The sequence below is a fragment of the Bufo bufo genome, chromosome 2 (assembly GCF_905171765.1).
Source record: "Bufo bufo chromosome 2, aBufBuf1.1, whole genome shotgun sequence".
Lineage (NCBI taxonomy): Eukaryota > Metazoa > Chordata > Amphibia > Anura > Bufonidae > Bufo > Bufo bufo.
Genome location: NC_053390.1, coordinates 666,149,995 through 666,167,764, shown reverse-complemented (window position 1 = coordinate 666,167,764; position 17,770 = coordinate 666,149,995). Strand labels below are relative to the sequence as shown.

At 43.7% G+C, this 17,770-nt stretch overlaps 1 protein-coding gene across 1 annotated transcript in view; it reads right to left on the bottom strand.

Moving 5' to 3' along the window:
- Positions 1-17,770, bottom strand: part of TMEM144 (transmembrane protein 144) — a 37,674-nt gene that overhangs the window by 12,486 nt on the left and 7,418 nt on the right. Inside the window, exons 6-11 of the mRNA XM_040418596.1 lie at positions 16,429-16,510; positions 14,590-14,663; positions 11,552-11,670; positions 8,067-8,186; positions 5,094-5,191; positions 4,349-4,402 (exon numbers count right to left, since the gene is read on the bottom strand). Of these exons, the coding sequence (XP_040274530.1) occupies positions 4,349-4,402; positions 5,094-5,191; positions 8,067-8,186; positions 11,552-11,670; positions 14,590-14,663; positions 16,429-16,510 (547 nt within the window). The remainder of the gene's footprint in view (positions 1-4,348; positions 4,403-5,093; positions 5,192-8,066; positions 8,187-11,551; positions 11,671-14,589; positions 14,664-16,428; positions 16,511-17,770) is intronic.

Sequence of the window (17,770 nt, the reverse complement as noted above, 5' to 3'; positions counted from 1 at the left end):
CCTCTATCGGAAACAATATCAGAGGGAATGCCGTGCAATTTAACAATATGGTCGACAAAAGCTTGCGCCAACGTTTTAGCATTAGGTAAACCAGGGAAAGGTACGAAATGAGCCATCTTGCTAAAACGGTCCACCACCACCAGGATCACCGACTTCCCCGAGGAACGAGGAAGATCCGTGATAAAGTCCATGGACAGGTGTGTCCAAGGACGGGAAGGAATGGGTAACGGGAGAAGGGAACCTGAAGGCCGTGAACGAGGGACCTTAGCGCGAGCGCACGTCTCACAAGCAGCCACAAAACCCTCCACCGACTTACGAAGAGCCGGCCACCAAAATCTCCGAGCAATGAGATCCACCGTGGCTCTACTCCCGGGGTGACCAGCAAGAACCGTATCATGATGCTCCTTAAAGAGTTTGTGACGTAGCTCAGGAGGCACGAACAACTTCCCAGAAGGACAACGGGCAGGTGTCTCAGTCTGGGCAGCCTGGACCTCGGCCTCCAAATCGGAATATAGAGCAGAAACAACTACCCCCTCCGCCAAAATGGGACCCGGGTCCTCGGAGTTTCCTCCTCCCGGAAAACAGCGAGAGAGAGCATCAGCCTTCACATTTTTTATCCCAGGTCGGAATGTAACAACAAAATTGAATCTGGAGAAGAACAGAGACCATCTGGCCTGTCTCGGATTCATACGCCTGGCCGACTCCAAGTATGCCAGATTCTTATGGTCGGTAAAAACGGTGATAGGGTGCCTGGCCCCCTCCAACCAATGGCGCCATTCCTCGAAAGCCAACTTGATGGCCAACAACTCCCTATCGCCCACATCATAGTTTCTCTCTGCCGGGGAGAGTTTTTTAGAGAAAAAGGCACAGGGTCGCCACTTGGCAGGGGAAGGGCCCTGGGACAAAACCGCACCCACACCCACCTCGGAAGCATCCACCTCAACAATAAAAGGTAAGGAAACATCGGGATGCACCAAGACGGGAGCAGACGCAAAATTCTCTTTAATCTTAGAAAAGGCTGCAAGCGCCTCCTCCGACCAAGAGGAAAAATCCGCCCCCTTTTTTGTCATGTCAGTGAGGGGTTTGACAACAGAGGAATAATTCAAAATGAACTTTCTGTAATAGTTCGCAAAACCCAGAAAGCGCATCAATGCCTTCTGATTCTCAGGAAGCTCCCACTCAAGTACAGCACGGACCTTCTCGGGATCCATGCGAAAACCAGAAGCAGAGAGGAGAAAACCCAGAAATTGAATCTCCGATACCATAAAAAGACATTTCTCCAGCTTGGCGTACAATTTATTTTCCCGCAGAATCTGCAGAACCTGAAAAAGATGATCCTGATGGGTCTGAACATCAGGGGAAAAAATCAAAATATCATCAAGATACACCAATACAAATTTCCCCATTAAATGATAGAAAATACTATTAACAAAATGCTGAAAGACGGCCGGAGCATTCATCAGGCCGAAAGGCATAACGAGATTCTCGAAATGCCCGTCAGGGGTATTAAAGGCCGTTTTCCATTCATCCCCCTCTCTGACCCTGACCAGGTTGTACGCGCCTCTCAAATCCAATTTGGAAAACACCTTGGCCCCAACAATTTGATTGAAGAGGTCCGGGATCAGAGGAAGGGGATAGGGATCGCGAATCGTGATACGGTTCAGCTCCCTAAAATCTAGGCAAGGTCTCAGAGAGCCATCTTTCTTTTTAACAAAAAAAAAACCCGCGGCCACAGGTGACTTTGAGGGACGAATATGCCCCTTTTCGAGACTCTCGGAGATGTAAGTTCGCATAGCGATTCTTTCCGGTTGTGAGAGATTGTAGAGGCGTGCTTTTGGCAGCTTGGCGCCGGGAATGAGGTTAATGGGACAGTCAAACTCCCGGTGAGGAGGTAGCTCCTGAACACCGCTCTCGGAAAACACGTCCGAGAAATCAGAGAGAAATGATGGCACCGTTTTAGTAGACACCTCTGCAAAAGTCGCTGTGAGACAATTCTCTCTACAAAAGTCACTCCACTCATTTATTTGCCTTCCTTGCCAATCAATAGTGGGGTTATGTCTAGTGAGCCAGGGTAACCCCAAAACTAGAGGAGACGGCAATCCGTTAAGGACAAAACAAGATATATCCTCCACATGAGTGTCACCTACAGCTAGCCGGATATTGTGAACAATGCCTTTCAGAGATCTCTGTGAGAGTGGAGCAGAGTCAATAGCAAAAACAGGTATATCTTTATCTAATGTGCAAACCTGAAAACCATGCATGGCTACAAATTGAGTGTCAATAAGATTGACGGCCGCTCCACTATCGACAAAAATCTCACAAGAAATGACTTTGCTCTCTAGCGCCACCCTGGCAGACAGGAGAAAACGGGAACTGCAGGTCAGAGGAAAAGCATCAAATCCTACATCAACTTTGCCCAAAGTAGCAGATGAAGCAGAACTTGATGATTTACCTTTTGAGATTTTTCTCTTATTATCGCTCTTAGTACGGTTCAAGAATCTCCTAGATGGACAAACATTTGCCAAATGACCTATGCCCCCACAACAAAAACAGACCATACTCTGAGGACTAAATCCTCTTTTATCAGGGGCAAGTCGAGCTAGCTGCATGGGCTCCTCCTCAGAGGGGAGCGAGACAGGATGAGGCCCCTGCACACTGAATGAGTCCGCACCACTTCCCCTAGACTGACAATGGCTGGACAGAGAGGTCTCGTTTCTTTCTCTTAGACGCCTGTCAAGGCGTACCGCCAATGACATGGCAGACTCTAAGGACGTTGGTCTCTCATGGAAAGCAAACGCATCTTTTAATCTCTCCGAGAGACCATGACAGAACTGACTCCGGAGTGCAGCATCATTCCAACCCGAATCAGCTGCCCATCTCCGAAATTCAGAACAATAAAGCTCCGCAGACCGTTTGTTCTGGCATAAAACACGTAGGTTAGATTCGGCCAGAGCAACACGATCCGGGTCATCATAAATCTGCCCCAGGGCCACAAAAAATCCCTCCACGGATCGAAGGGAGGGATCCCCTGATGGCAGCGAAAAAGCCCAAGTCTGAGCATTACCCCTGAGCAGGGAGATGACAATCCTCACCCTCTGCTCTTGATTACCAGAAGAGTGAGGACACAAGCAAAAATGGAGTTTGCATGCCTCTCTGAAACGAACAAAATTCTCACTGCCCCCGGAGAACGACTCCGGAAGTGAGACCTTTGGCTCGCAACAGACTCCATGAGCCGGAGCAGGGCCCAATGCTTGAAGCTGAGTCATAGATTGACGGAGATCCGCTACTTCCAAAGAAAGACCCTGCATGCGGTCAACCAGGCCAGAAAGCGGATCCATGTCAAAAAAGGACGGTTTTGGTGGATTATAATGTCACGGCTGTATGTGGGCAACAATAGTAATACACAGTACAGAGCTACTGACTGGACCCAGAACTAGGGAGGATAACGGGTGACCCCTGTCCGACCCTCAACGCTCTCCCTATTCTGCTAAAGCACATGCCCGGATCCAAATGGCGGAAAGAGGCATGCCCACGTGCCTAAGACTAATGACCACTGTAACCCCTACAATAGTGGAAGGGGCACGGCCACCAGTGCCCTACTCAGTATATGGAGGGAACCGTGGCCACCTCAGATCCAGTCAGAAAATAAACAGGAACACAACAATGTCTGCACACTTAGCTGACGGTGTTGCAGCCGCAGAGAAGACGGATCCAAGGACAGGCTGGCAATATCCGGAGTGCTAGCTGCAGCAGAACACAGGTCCAGTGAACTGATAGCTACAAGTGAAGAAACTAAAGCCAGAGCTACAACTGAAGTGAGAACTATAATCCACATCCTATCATAGGAGGAGGGGTGATATAAAGAGAGGAAAATCAAACACATGAAGGACAGCTGTGGTGAAAGAAACCAAAAGTAAACAGAGTAGTGAGAACTCCTCCCAGCTCTAGTAGTGACAGGGAAGTGGAGATCTTGATGTTCCTCAACACCATAGTCATGATGAAGAACAGGCGGAGTAGTAAGTCTTAGAATTTTCTATATTAAAGAGCATGTGTCAGCATGATCAACCCTAGTAAACCATATTGCCTGGTAGGGTTGATCATGCTGAGTACTAGGATCTGTATTTTATGTTTATGCTAATTAGGTTCTCGGCCCTTGTCTGAGCCCCCCTGGCGCCAGTCTGCATTTCACTGGTCTAGATCGTGAGTAGCCAAAGGAGTGGGGTTTACACAGGAGGAGGGACTTGCAAAGCAACAGAAATATAAAACTTTGGCAATACCAGTGACACATTATAGAGTGCACAGCCTGCTGTATGTAAAAGTGTAAAAGTATTGGAAATAAATTCCTTACCCTTATTTCTTTAAAGACTAAAACTCCCCAAAGTGCAGCAATCAATCCAGGGCCCTGTGGTAAGATGATGGAAGAAATCATATAGCTACACAAATACTAGGATGTAGCAGCACACACAAAGGCAAAACGTGCAAAATACTCATTTCATTTAATCTCTGCATTGTTCTGATGTCATTTCAAAGGGGATGTCTCATTAAGACAACTTATCTCTTATCCGCTGTCTGTAAATTTTAGCTGTAAGGTTCCGAGTGCTGAGGCCCCCCACCAATCATTAGAAAATCTCAGCTCTCTGTTTGAATGGAGCGGCAGACATGCACGCGTGTCCGCTGCTCTATTCAACTCTATGGGGCTACCAGAGATGGCCGAGTACAAGCGCTAGGCTAACCTCGTGTTCATGCACATACAATCAGATTTTCAGCATTAGATCAACGTCTAACATATGGATACGCGATCCGTATCTCTGAGAACTATCTGAGAATTTGGTAAAGATGTAACTTTTCATCCAAATTTCCATTAAAATGAATTAATTAAAAACACTCACAATTATAATATTTCCCTTTAATTAAAAAAAAACTGCTACTATGTTATCAAGGCAACTAAATGACAACTCAGAAACCCTGTCAATGAGACATGCAGTAAAGGTCAGATCTGGCTGTGTAATTGGCTGTTTGACATTCAGCAGACATGCAATTGTACAGAATGATTTACCCAATATCTTTAGATTTATCATCTAAAAACTACTGACCGCGGTTATTATGGGGAAGCTGACCACGGCGCTTAGATAGTTATTAGCCAGGAACCAGCAGCAAGTCGCGATTGCCCAAAGGATGCCAGAGATAAATCCTTAAAAATATAAAATATACACCTGATTTATATACGTGCAGTACTTCTGGTTCTGACTTCTATGGAGGAAAGCTGGATTGTTAGAATTTACAGTATAACACTACAATATAGTATTGCACCAGGATGGAAAGCCACAGGTTAGGGACCACCGCTTGATTCAGCTACTGACTGGTTTACAACCAGGTATGTATTGGTCTGCTTCATAAAAAAACAACACTATTCAGGTGAAATAGGCATATTAATAGCTTGATTATATATTTGGCTAAGTATAACATCATACATTGTGTATATAATAAAAAGAAACAAATTTTACGTCTTATTTTCATGTTTTTTTGTTTAATGGTTTATTTTTATTTTTTTATTGCAAGTAAAAGAGTCTGCACATTTTCTACTTTTATTTAATAGCTTAAGGCCTCTTTCACACGAGCGTGACGGATTAGGTCCGGATGCGCTCAGGGTGCGTTCAGTGAAACTCGCACCATTTTGCAAGCAAGTTCAGTCAGTTTTGTCTGCGGTTGCGTTCAGTTGTTCAGTTTTTTCCGCGCGGGTGCAATGCGTTTTGATGCGTTTTTCACACGCGTGATAAAAAACTGAAGGTTTACAAAAAACATCTCTTAGCAACCATCAGTGAAAAACGCATCGCACCCGCACTTGCTTGTGGATGCGATGTGATTTTCACGCAGCCCCATTCACTTCTATGGGGCCAGGGCTGCGTGAAAAACGTAGAATATAGAGCATGCTGCGATTTTCACGCAACGCAGAACTGATGCGTGAAAAGCAACGCTCATGTACACATACCTATTGAAATGAATGGGTCAGGATTCAGTGCGGGTGCTATGCGTTCACGTCACGCATTGCACCCGCGCGGAAAACTCGCTCGTGTGAAAGGGGCCTAAAGGGTTCGGCCCACAAGCAACATTTATGACCAATCCACAGTATGGCCCCTTTCACACGGACGGATTTGGTCCAGATACGTCCAGGGTGTGTTCAGTGAAACTCGCACTATTTTGCAAGAAAGTTGACTCAGTTTAATCTGCGATTGCATTCAGTTTTTTTACACGCGGGTGCAATGCGTTTTGATGCGTTTTTCACGCGCGTGATAAAAAAACTTAAGGTTTAGACACAACATCTCTTAGCAACCATCAGTGAAAAACGGATCACACCCCCACTTGCTTGCAAATGCAATGCGTTTTTCACGCAGCCCCATTCACTTCTATGGGGCCAGGGCTGCTTGAAAAACGCAGAATATAGAACATGCTGCGATTTTCATGCAACGCAGAACTGATACGTCAAAAACAACGCTCATGTACACAGACCCATTGAAATGAATGGGTCAGGATTCAGTGTGGGTGCTATGCGTTCACGTCACGCATTGCACCCGCGCGGAAAACTTGCTCGTGTGAAAGGAGCCTATAGGTGATAAATGTATGATTGCTGGAAGTCCGACCACTGCAACCCCCACTGACTAATCATGAGAATTACGAGGCCCCTGTGTTAATGGAGCGGTGGTGTGCATGGGTGACCGTCGCTCCATTCATATCTATAGGACTGCCAGCAATAGATGAGCGCTGCATTCAGCAGTCTCATAGTCAGTGAATGGAACAATGGTCATGCATGCGTGCTACCACTCCCTTATCACGGGGGACGCCAGGACCCTTGTTCTTATGATTGGTGATCATCCTGTGGATAGGTGATACATTTTGCTCCTAGGAAAACCCCTTTACTGCACTGTAACAAATCTATTATCTAGGAAACGTAATACCTCAAGGCCCCTTTACATTCAGGTAATCGGGAAAGAACCATTTGTTCCCAATAATTGCCTGATCACAAGCAACATGCAGCAATCACCTTCACTGTATGAGGATGAGTGATTGTTGTGACCACTTGTCCCCATACAGATTTATTGTTACTTAGCAGCAGATCCTTGTTTAGACGGGGTGAACTCCTGTCCAGAAATAATCATTTTGGGGTTCTGCATCAACGCTTACATGGGATAATCGGTGGCACCATTACATAGGCTAATTAGGAATGAGCATTTGTAAGAACGAGCATTCCCGAAGATCGCCCATGTTAAAGGGGACCCAGGAACCTGTACACCCTCTTTGGCACACAGCAATCATATGGTTTGCCCCTGAACTGTCTGTATTAAACAAGCAGGAAGGCAGAGATGGTAATTAACCTTCTCTGACTTCTCTTTGGGGAATCCAGTTGTCTCTCTTGCAGTCAGCATTCCCTTAAAGAGGACCCCTCACCACTCCTGACAGGCCTGTTTTAATAGCTTTATGCATTCCCCATATAATAACAATTCTGGAACATCTATTCCTATGTCTGTATGTTGTGCCATTCCTTTATTATTTCCACTAGAAGTTATGAATGAATTGCTAGCAGTCTGCAGTAAGACTGAGGGGTGGTAACCAGTTGGGGTTGTGTACCTGCACAGACTGAAAATGGCAGCACTGATTGGATAGAGTGAGACTGTGCAGGACACACCTCCAACTGGTCACCACCCCTCTGTACCCTTACTGCAGACTGCTAGCAATTCATTAATAACTTCTAGTAAAAATAATAAAGAAATGGCACAACATAGGGCCATAAGAATAGATGCTCCAGAATTGTTATTACATGGGGAATGCATGAAGCTATTAAAACAGGCATGTCAGGAGTGGTGAAAGGTCCTCTTTAAGCAACTGCACATTTTCTGTGGGTCATGCGCAGAACATCCCAGTGTTTAAAGATACTGATTAACTGCAAGAATTGAATTTGTTAATTAGAGCAAAAATCCAACATATCAAGTATGTACACACTGACAAGAATTACTAGTGTACTACCGCATTTTATTCATTTGTACAGTACTTGTATTCTTGAGAAAACTTACCAGGCAGTATTACTTTTGGATAGACTTTAGGCTGGTTCTTCATTACAGCACAGTAAATAAGGAAGTAGACAGTACTTGTGAGGAATATTCCACTGAAGTGTGCAAACACATAATCAAGATCTGAAAGACAGAAATGCTTAAAGGGGTTGTGCCTCTAATATCAATGTTTCTTGCCCAACAGATATCGCTGTTATATCACTTTCCCCAAATACCCAAAAGTGCCTTATTCTAAAGTTATTAGTCTATCATTGCACCCTGTGGCAAATCTGTTTTCATATTCAGTTGCTGTAGATTATGTCCTGAATTGGAGCCTTGTAATGTGGGACAAGCGTCATTGGTAAGAACTAGGGGTGCTCAGACTATATCTCTTTGAATCTCTTGCCTATGTTCGATAGATTTGGGACGATATAGGACACTTCTATGGACACTTTTCTCTATATTTCTTTATATTGTTATCTTCACTAATTCTATAGGGTGGTTCTTGTCACCCCACCTGGGACATTGTAAGTGTTTGTTATTTTCGGTACTTATATTAGTCCAAGTCCGAACCTAAGGCCCAAATTCCACATTGTTGGAATCTTCCCCGTGTCAGGGTCATCCTAGTGCTATCAAGAGGCACAAGACACGGGATCGCCCCTATTGGGCGGCTATTCCGTTTGCAGGCAGGGTGGCAGCAATAGGGCCAGCATTAGGGATATCGCCCCCACCCTAGGCCTATGATACGTCTGCTGATCTCCCTGCAACCACTAGACATTGGAATAGTAATCCTGCATTAGGTTTTGATTTTCTTTTTGATTATTTTTCTTTTGATTGTTACAAGGGTATATTGGCTTTTAATAAATTACCATTAAAGGTTATGTTTTAGAAAAAGTGGTGTTCCTGTGAATCTATGTTCGATAGATTGAAAGCTAAAATGGAAGCGTAGATGAAGCTACCAATATCGGTAATGGGTCGTGCCAACCTGATTAAAATGATTTGGATGCCGCAAATACTCTATATTCTACATAATGCTCCTTTATATCTTTTGGGGCACATTGGGGAACCCCTACAATTAAACTTGGTAAATTGCATCTGAATAAAGAGAAAGGAGGGATGGCACTGCCCCATCCCTGGGCATATTATTTAGCTTCATAATTACAACATTTACAGGGATGGGGCCTGCCAACAAACCTGGACTCTAGGCAGAGGATCCTACAGAACCATTTAGGTACGACTGATTTGGTGGGGTCTCTGGAAGCTCATAGATTCAAACTAATTACACCCTCCTTGCCTACTTTCTTGCTCCTACATACAGTCTGGTGGAAATGTAAGGATTTATTGGGTGTTCATGGCTGTACCAAGTGCATGCCAATTTGGCTTAATCCTTATTTAGGTGAATTGTTCATGCTGGAAGGTTTTGAGGCCTGGGAAAGGAAAGGTTTTAAATATATTCGCCAATTATATGAGAATGGCACGCTTAAAACCTTTCAGACTTTACAGACTGAATTTGGACTAGAACACTCTGTATCTTTAACTGCGGCATGCTATTCAATCTCAGGGGCGCACGACACACTTACCTATGTCTGGTACTGGGGTCTTTGATAGGATAGTTCAGGCCCTTACATCTAAAACACTAATCTCCATTACTCATGGGGATCTCTTGCCAAAGTGTGTTGGAGACCCTTTGCAGGGGCTGAAGGATAAGTGGGAAGTAGATGTTGGTCCCCTATCCGACACCCAGTGGGAAAATGTTCTGGCCTACACTCTGTCACTCTCTTTATCGGTGGCACAGCGTAGGTCACAATTATTTTTACTACAGGGTGTATAGGACACCTCTATTGCTATATAAAATGGGCGTTCGGACGGATGCTAGTTTTCCTAGATGTACCCATCTTGAGGCGGATACGGCTCACATGTTGCGGTCATGTCCGGCTCTCACAGGTCTGTGGTCTGCAGTTTACACCCTTTTGGAAGACGTCTATGATGTTACACTAAAAAAAGTCTCCAGGGTTGGGCTCCGTGGTTGTGGAATGGATATTCCTACCACAGATATAATACAGTTGGCATTTGCCAAGATCTTATATTTAACTAGGAAACTCATAGCTAAGTATTGGCTACAATCATCTGCTCCAGGGATAACAGAATTAATAAACGTGGCAAATAATATGATTTATATGGAATGGAAAGTATATGTGAAAAGAGGCAATATTAGGAAATTTGAGAAACAATGGAATGCTTGGATTGCGCATCCAGGGCGGGTAACTGTGGCTCTGTTGGCCACACAGAGGTTTCTAATCTGCCTGGGAATGGGTGAGATGTCGGGGACTGCTCGGAGATTGGGGGGGGGGGGAGATATGGAGTTTATGTTGGGGAGGTGGTTTCTCCACCCTTTTGTACTTTTTGTATATCTTTGTATGCTAAAAAAACATTTAATAGACAGATCTGATAAAAAAATAAAAGAACTAGGGGCGAGGTTAGTGTCAAATGTCCTCTTAATGTCAGGGCACTGTCCTAAGGCATGGTGAGACAGCAGACACATGACAAACCAGGAAGTAGGATTTAAGCATGGGGGATAAAAAAAAGTTGCAAATTAGGTGGAGTGGAAAAATAATTGGAGGAATGGGAACTAGAGTACTTGATGAAATAAACTGTAGATTGAAATGTAGTTTATGGCACAAGCCTTTAAGCTTTAACCCAATAATTGCAGCGTTATTCTGTCCGCGATGGGTACGCAACCAAACGGAACTGAATGTAATCTGGTGAATTCCGTTTGGTTCAGTTCAGTTTTCTCCCCATTGACAATGAATGGGGACAAAATGGAAGCATTTTCCCCGCTATTAAGATCCCCCGCTATTAAGATCCTATGACGGATCTCAATAGCGGAAAGGGAAAGCGCAGATGTGAAAGTAGCCTAAAGCTGGCCATACATAGGACAACGATAGACCACATTGCAGCTGATCAGTCGTCTACACTGCCAAACTAGGGAGTCAGACTAAACTGGTAAACTGAAGAGTCAGTTTCAAGAAAGCCCAATGGTAGAAGAATTCAGCCGATCATGCCATATACTCGTTTCAGTCGATAATGCCCAAAATCTGCAACCTGGCCAACCACTTTTTCAGCAACCAAAAGTTTGCTGTCAGGCAAACAATCATTTGTGCTAGTTTTTCAAACGATGGTCAGAAGAAAAGGCAGAAATCAGCCAATTTGGACTTTAATCTCATGTGTATAGCCAGCTTTCTAATCTGCCATTGGATAGCAGATTAGTCACCCAGCTAGAATTAAAGGAGTTGAGTCAAGTTTATAAATTATGGTCTGACCACTGGCACTCTTACCGATCCCAAGAATGGGGGTCCCGTTCCCCCTTACTGATGGAGCGGCAGGTTGTGCATGTACACTGCTGCTCCATTCATTCTCCGAGCACTGTACTCTGCAATCTCTGGTGTTATTTATATACACAAACCCCAAAAATACAAACAAGAGTCCAGAGAACATTTCTTTCCTCTTACCAAACTGACTGGATCCCGCATATATGCTCTCATTGTTCGTACTGTGGTCTTTAATATAAAGAACTGGAACAAAGCTGGATCCATAGAGAACGCCTGCTCCTACAGCCAGTACCGAGCCTCTAACAGAAAAGATAAAATGAAAGATGATGGACGATGCTTGGAGATCCCTTAGCTCACACATTAGCAAACGGACGCATGGGAAATTCTAGACTAAACCTCTATTAACCAAAAATCTCTCTACAAGCAGCGGTGATCCAACTCCTCGGGAAGAGCTGCAGGGAACCATGGATTTTCTGCTCTCCTGAGGACATCAGCAGGTGCCGTTTACTGTGTGTGTGAACAGAGAGCAGACAAGGGCTTTCATCTGTCAATACAATATGACAGTGCCGTCTGTAATTTCCTCAAGGATCAAACTCCAGCCACCAGGAGTTTGATTTCCCCATAGATACACTGGGAGATGTGAGAGGTTCTTTAATAAAAATAAAAAAAAGTTTAAAATAAAAAAATATGGTTAAAGGGAACCTGTCATGTGGATATTTGATTATAATCTAACTAATTATATACAATCATTAACTACTAAAAAGTGCCTTAGATGTATTCACTTACTGGTGTGACAGATGGTTACCTCATAATATACACACAAAGATGCCACATGCCGCATGCTAATGAGCTGATTGGAGTCCGGCGTGATGTCATTGAGTCCAGCGTATATTTAATTCAGAGCTATAGCCACTCCCCTGCCCACCTGCTGCTGATTCATATGGAGACAAACTGTCATTCAGCAGCAGGTGGGCGGGGAGAGTCAGGAGCTCATGAATATTCATGACTCATCATTATCAGCTGGAGCTTTTCAATACAAGATGTTGGCAGATTGACTGGGTCAATTAAAGAAAGTGACCCAGCATTGTGCTAAGAGAATCAGTCACTTATTTATGTTGCCCTTAGTTAGGACACCATAAAACTGGTGACAGGTTCCCCAAGGAGTGTTCCTCTAGCTACAAACATTGCTTAGTTTTTGAGGTCCATATGTTTGAGCATATTTCTTCCATAATACAGGAGTTCCAGCGCTTAAGGGCCGTATGCTTCTCTTCACACCGCCATAGAGTTAAATGATGTAATTCTGGCTGCATACAGTCATCACTAGGGGAAGCTTGCTGCACAGGCGCTAAGTAGATCACAACAGGCCTCATTCATCAAAACTGTCTAACAAGGCGATTCTCTTTGTTGCCCATAGCAACCAATCAACTTTATTTGTTCCAGAGCAGTTTAAAAAGGGTTGTCTCACTTCAGCAAGTGGTATTTATCATGTAGAGAAAGTTAATACAAGGCACTTACTAATGTATTGTGACTGTCCATATTGCTTCCTTTTCTGGCTAGACTGATTTTTCCATCACATTATACACCTAGTTTCCATGGTTACGACCACCCTACAATCCAGCATAAGTGGCCGTGCTTGCACCTTATAGGAAAAAGCCATTCAAGGTGGTGGTTGGAAACAAGAAGTGTATATTGCGATGAAAAAATGAGTTCAGCCAGCAAAGGAAGCAATATGGACAGTCACAATACATTAGTAAGTGCCTTGTATTAACTTCCTCTACATGATAAATGCCACTTGCTGAATTGAGACTACCTGAAATGAAAGCTGAGCTCTGACTGGTTGCTACAGCAAAGACAGTCTCACTGTTAGACAGCTTTGATAAATGAGGCCTATGATCACAAATAGCCCCTTGTGGTGTCTGCATGCATAGTTGCCAACTACCCCAAAATGGGCGGGGATAAAACAAACCCCGCCCATAATTGGTTGTCCCTGAGCTGGGGCTGGGCATTTTCAGGGGCAGGTAATTACACAGCAGCTCAGTGGTAAGCACTGGTGCCTTGCAGCGCTGGGGTCCTGGGTTCGAATCTGACCAAGGACAACATCTGCATTCTGACATACTGATAGGGAACTTAGATTGTGAGCCCCACTGGGGACAGCTAATGTCTGTAAAGTACTGCGGAATATATCAGCGCTATATAAGTTACTATAATAATATATCCTGATTTTACCAACAGAAATGTTGGCAAGTATGTGCATGCAGCAAGCATTTTATCATTTAAATGTAGACCAAATATGAAAATAAACCAAAAGAAGAAACATTTCTTTGAGGAGTTTGTCCAATCCTAAAGAAAGCCTGCCACCTCTCCAGACATGTATGTTTTAGTAACTACTTGCATTCCCCATGTAATACCAATTCTAGAGCATCTATCCTTTATTATTCCTGCTAGACGTTTACAAGTAAATTGCCAGCAGTCTGCAGTAAAGGTATTGCTGGGTGTTACCAGCAGCGGGGCGTGTCTGACTCTGTCCAATCAGTGCTGCTGGGGTCAGACTGTGCAGGGACACACCCCCAACTGGTAACACCCATCTTTCCCTTAAGTGCAAGCTGCTGGCACTTCAGTCATAAAGTTCTAGTAGAAATAACAAAGGAAAGGCACAACATAAGAATAGTTATTACATGGGGAATGCAAATAGTTACTAAAACAGACATGTCAGGAGAGGTGACAGGTCCTCTTTAGCATTTGTGACATATCTCTAGGATATGCCAAAAAAGTCAGATAGGTGCGGGTCCCACTCCTTATTTTCATATTTGGTTTACAGAACAGGGCCCCCACTATTAATGGTAGTCCTTTAACTGTGAATGGAGAGGACACTGCGCATGTGCAATGTGCTCGCCTTCACTTTGGGGGCCCTGTTCTGGAGATAGGAGCGGGAAGAGCTAGTCTTCAAAAGAATCGGTCTAATTATGTAGGAGACGCTAAGTGACTACTACTGTGTCACGTGTAATAGCTAACTTATTGGATATTTTATAGGATCAGTAAAGGATTTTAAACTTTTTTGAGGCAGGAATCACACATGCAGTTTTTGTGGTCATTTTCAATGCAGTTTTTTGAGCCAAACATAGGAGTTGATACAAAAGTGAGTAGAATCCAGCTTCCTGCGCAAAGCGCTTAGCTATTGTACACGTGAAGATGCTGCCGATCTGCCACACTGTGCTTACATTATTCGCCTTTGCAAAGGTGAGAATTTGTCTACCCAGGATTCATCTATACCAGCGTGTTCCTGGGTGTTAATCTGCAGAAAAAAAGAAAACATGTAAAACACTGAATTTAGATGCAGTTAAAAAGAATTGTACATGCCTGCATAGCATTAGTTATTTTTTTTCCGGTTTTCTACATTTCTATAAGTAAATGTTAATTTATAGTCTAATAAAGCAATGTTCTCATATATGCTGTCTTTTATTTTATTATGTTTTCAGGTCCTACTTATACAGCTGAAAGTTTGAACCTGTATCAGTTTTGGCAATTCTCTTCTGCAGCACAGGTCTTCCGTGTTGAGGTCTCTAGGTTCATAACTCTTACCTTTACTAATACATTGTAGCAAACCCTCAGCTGTGAGAGCAGGAAAGGCTAAATTTTCTGGGTTTTAATTAAAATGTTTTTGTTCACTGACACAAAGGTCTGGAAAACGGAAACCTAAAGTGTATCAAATAAAGTTTCGAGTTGCATAGATTATCATAATTTAAAGGGGTTGTCCATATGAATTGAAAGGAAGTAAGGGTATTAAAATAATAATTAAAGAAATTATACTCACTGTTCCAAACCCCCTCCATTCTAGCGCCACAGCTCTATCCTTCTATCCTCCCCGCTGGACTTTGTTTTAAAGACTGCCATGGTGATGTACCTGTATAGCACATGTGACCACTGAGGCCAATCATTGGCTTCAATGACTTGTGCCATATACAACTGAGGCCAGTGACTGGAAGCTGCGGTCATGTGTGATATACAGGCAGGTCATTGCTCCAGCCAAAATCATGACATCATGGCAACAGTGTGCCATCAGAAGGGTGGGACTGGAAGAGTGGGGGTTCAGAATGGCAAGTTTAAAGGGGTTATCCAATTTCTAAAAAAAAAAAAATAACACATGTGACGGGCCCCTCACAGGTAATATACTTACCCCGCTCCCTGCGCCGCTCTTGGTCCCCACACCGCCGCTGCTAGTTCTCCATATACACAGATGAAAACATCCGGTGTTGGGGGGAGCAGCCAATGGCAGGCGGGGACAGGGATGAGCTTCCCTAGTGTCACCTGCGATGCTAGGGAAGCTCGTCACCGCCTGCCATTGGCTGTTCCCCCTCCCCTGACACCGGATGTTTTCATCCGTGTACAGGGAGAAGCAGCAGCGGCAGTGCGGGGACCAGGAGCGGCGCAGGGAGCGGGGTAAGTATATTCCCTCAAAGAATATAGAGAAGAAAAAAAATCTGGCTCCCAAGAAATCTAAAATGATCAAAATCAGTGCAAAGGAGTCCAATTTGCTGTGCAACACGTGCAATGTACTGTAGATCCGGTCTACATACATAGTGTAGATAAGTTCTGCAGTGTAATTTTATCTAAAGGGGTTCTGCAGTGTCAGGATATTGATGGCCTCTTCTCTGGATTCGCAGTAATTACACTGCACCGCTGCTATAATCTAAATGGCATGCAGAAAAAAACTTGAAGAGGCCGCAGCTCTCGGACCCCCCATGAACTGATACTGGTGACCTATCCTGAGGATCGGTCATCAATATCATGATCCTGCACAGCCCTGTTAGGGTTTTTTCAGGCCTGCTCATTAAGGGGTTAAACAATAAATCTAATTCACACAAAATAGTACATACTGAGTAGCAGGTATCTAAATATTCCTGTATATATATATACAATCTGTTTCAAATACCTTAAAATAATCAATGCAAAGGCAAGTACTGTGTGGCGGTTAGAAATGCCAGGTCAACGTAGCGTTGGCGCCAGACGATTGTTAAGACACAGCTGAGGGGTAAGAGCGGTTAGCGCAGAATACATACACTATTCCTGAGAAGTGGGGTTGTTTCTGACTCTGAGGTAACACTTTTAACTTCAGTTTTCACAAACAGAAAAATAATTGCACTAAAAAGCAAATACAAAGTTTGCATTTGAAAAGTCCTGGAACATGAATGTATCAAAACGGCACATTTTCATATTGAAAAATATCGACAATTTACCAATTAACATTGCATTGTATATCTCTAGGGGGACGTTTCCTTTATGGACATTGTATATCTCTAGGGGGACGTTTCCTATTATGGACACTGTATATCTCTAGGGGGACGTTTCCTTTATGGACACTGTATATCTCTAGGGGGACGTTTCCTTTATGGACATTGTATATCTCTAGGGGGACGTTTCCTTTATGGACACTGTATATCTCTAGGGGGACGTTTCCTTTATGGACACTGTATATCTCTAGGGGGACGTTTCCTTTATGGACATTGTATATCTCTAGGGGGACGTTTCCTTTATGGACATTGTATATCTCTAGGGGGACGTTTCCTTTATGGACATTGTAAATCTGTAGGGAGACGTTTCCTTTATGGACATTGTATATCTCTAGGGGGACGTTTCCTTTATGGACAATGTGAATCTATAGGGGGACGTTACCTTTACAGAAATAATCTATTTTACATATTTTCTGTCTATACGATGTGCACACCCTGTCTGATCATGGTACAAGTCAATTGTGAGACCCCCACCCCCATGATTTTGAATGGTAGAATTGGGAGGCTAGCCATAGACAACAAGCAGATCACCTGTCTGCCCAGGGGTTAACACCATCCTCCTCATTATAAATGGAAATGGTATTGGCTTTTACATCAAAGAGGCAGCCATTATATCCGTCAATACGTAAAAGATACTTCATCTATTCAGATTTTTCCAGATAATTGGAGAACGTTTGTGGCATGACAGATAAATGTATCATGACATTTGGTGCCCCTACTAATATCTTGTATGCACAAACAGTTCGATCATGGTCACCACAGGCAGATTTACCGATACCAACCTTTAGTGATGTGTGTTATACCCTTGTATATACTGTAATTACTGACATGGCTGTTTTAAGGCCAAAATGTTCCACCAAACATACCATTTTTGACAGGTCCGGCCGACCATCTTTGTGTATGAAGCTCCCTGACTCTCCCTGGGAGGGTGACGTTGGGGGAAATACGGATCTGGCACAATGGATTTCAACTTCCTAATCCCTTTATTCTCACAACCTATGCATACTCAAGGGCGGTTTCCAGGGCTTAAACATTGATGACCGTTCTTCAGGATAGGTAATCAATATCATATCTATGGAGATCTGACTCCCAGCAGCCCCACCAGTCAGTT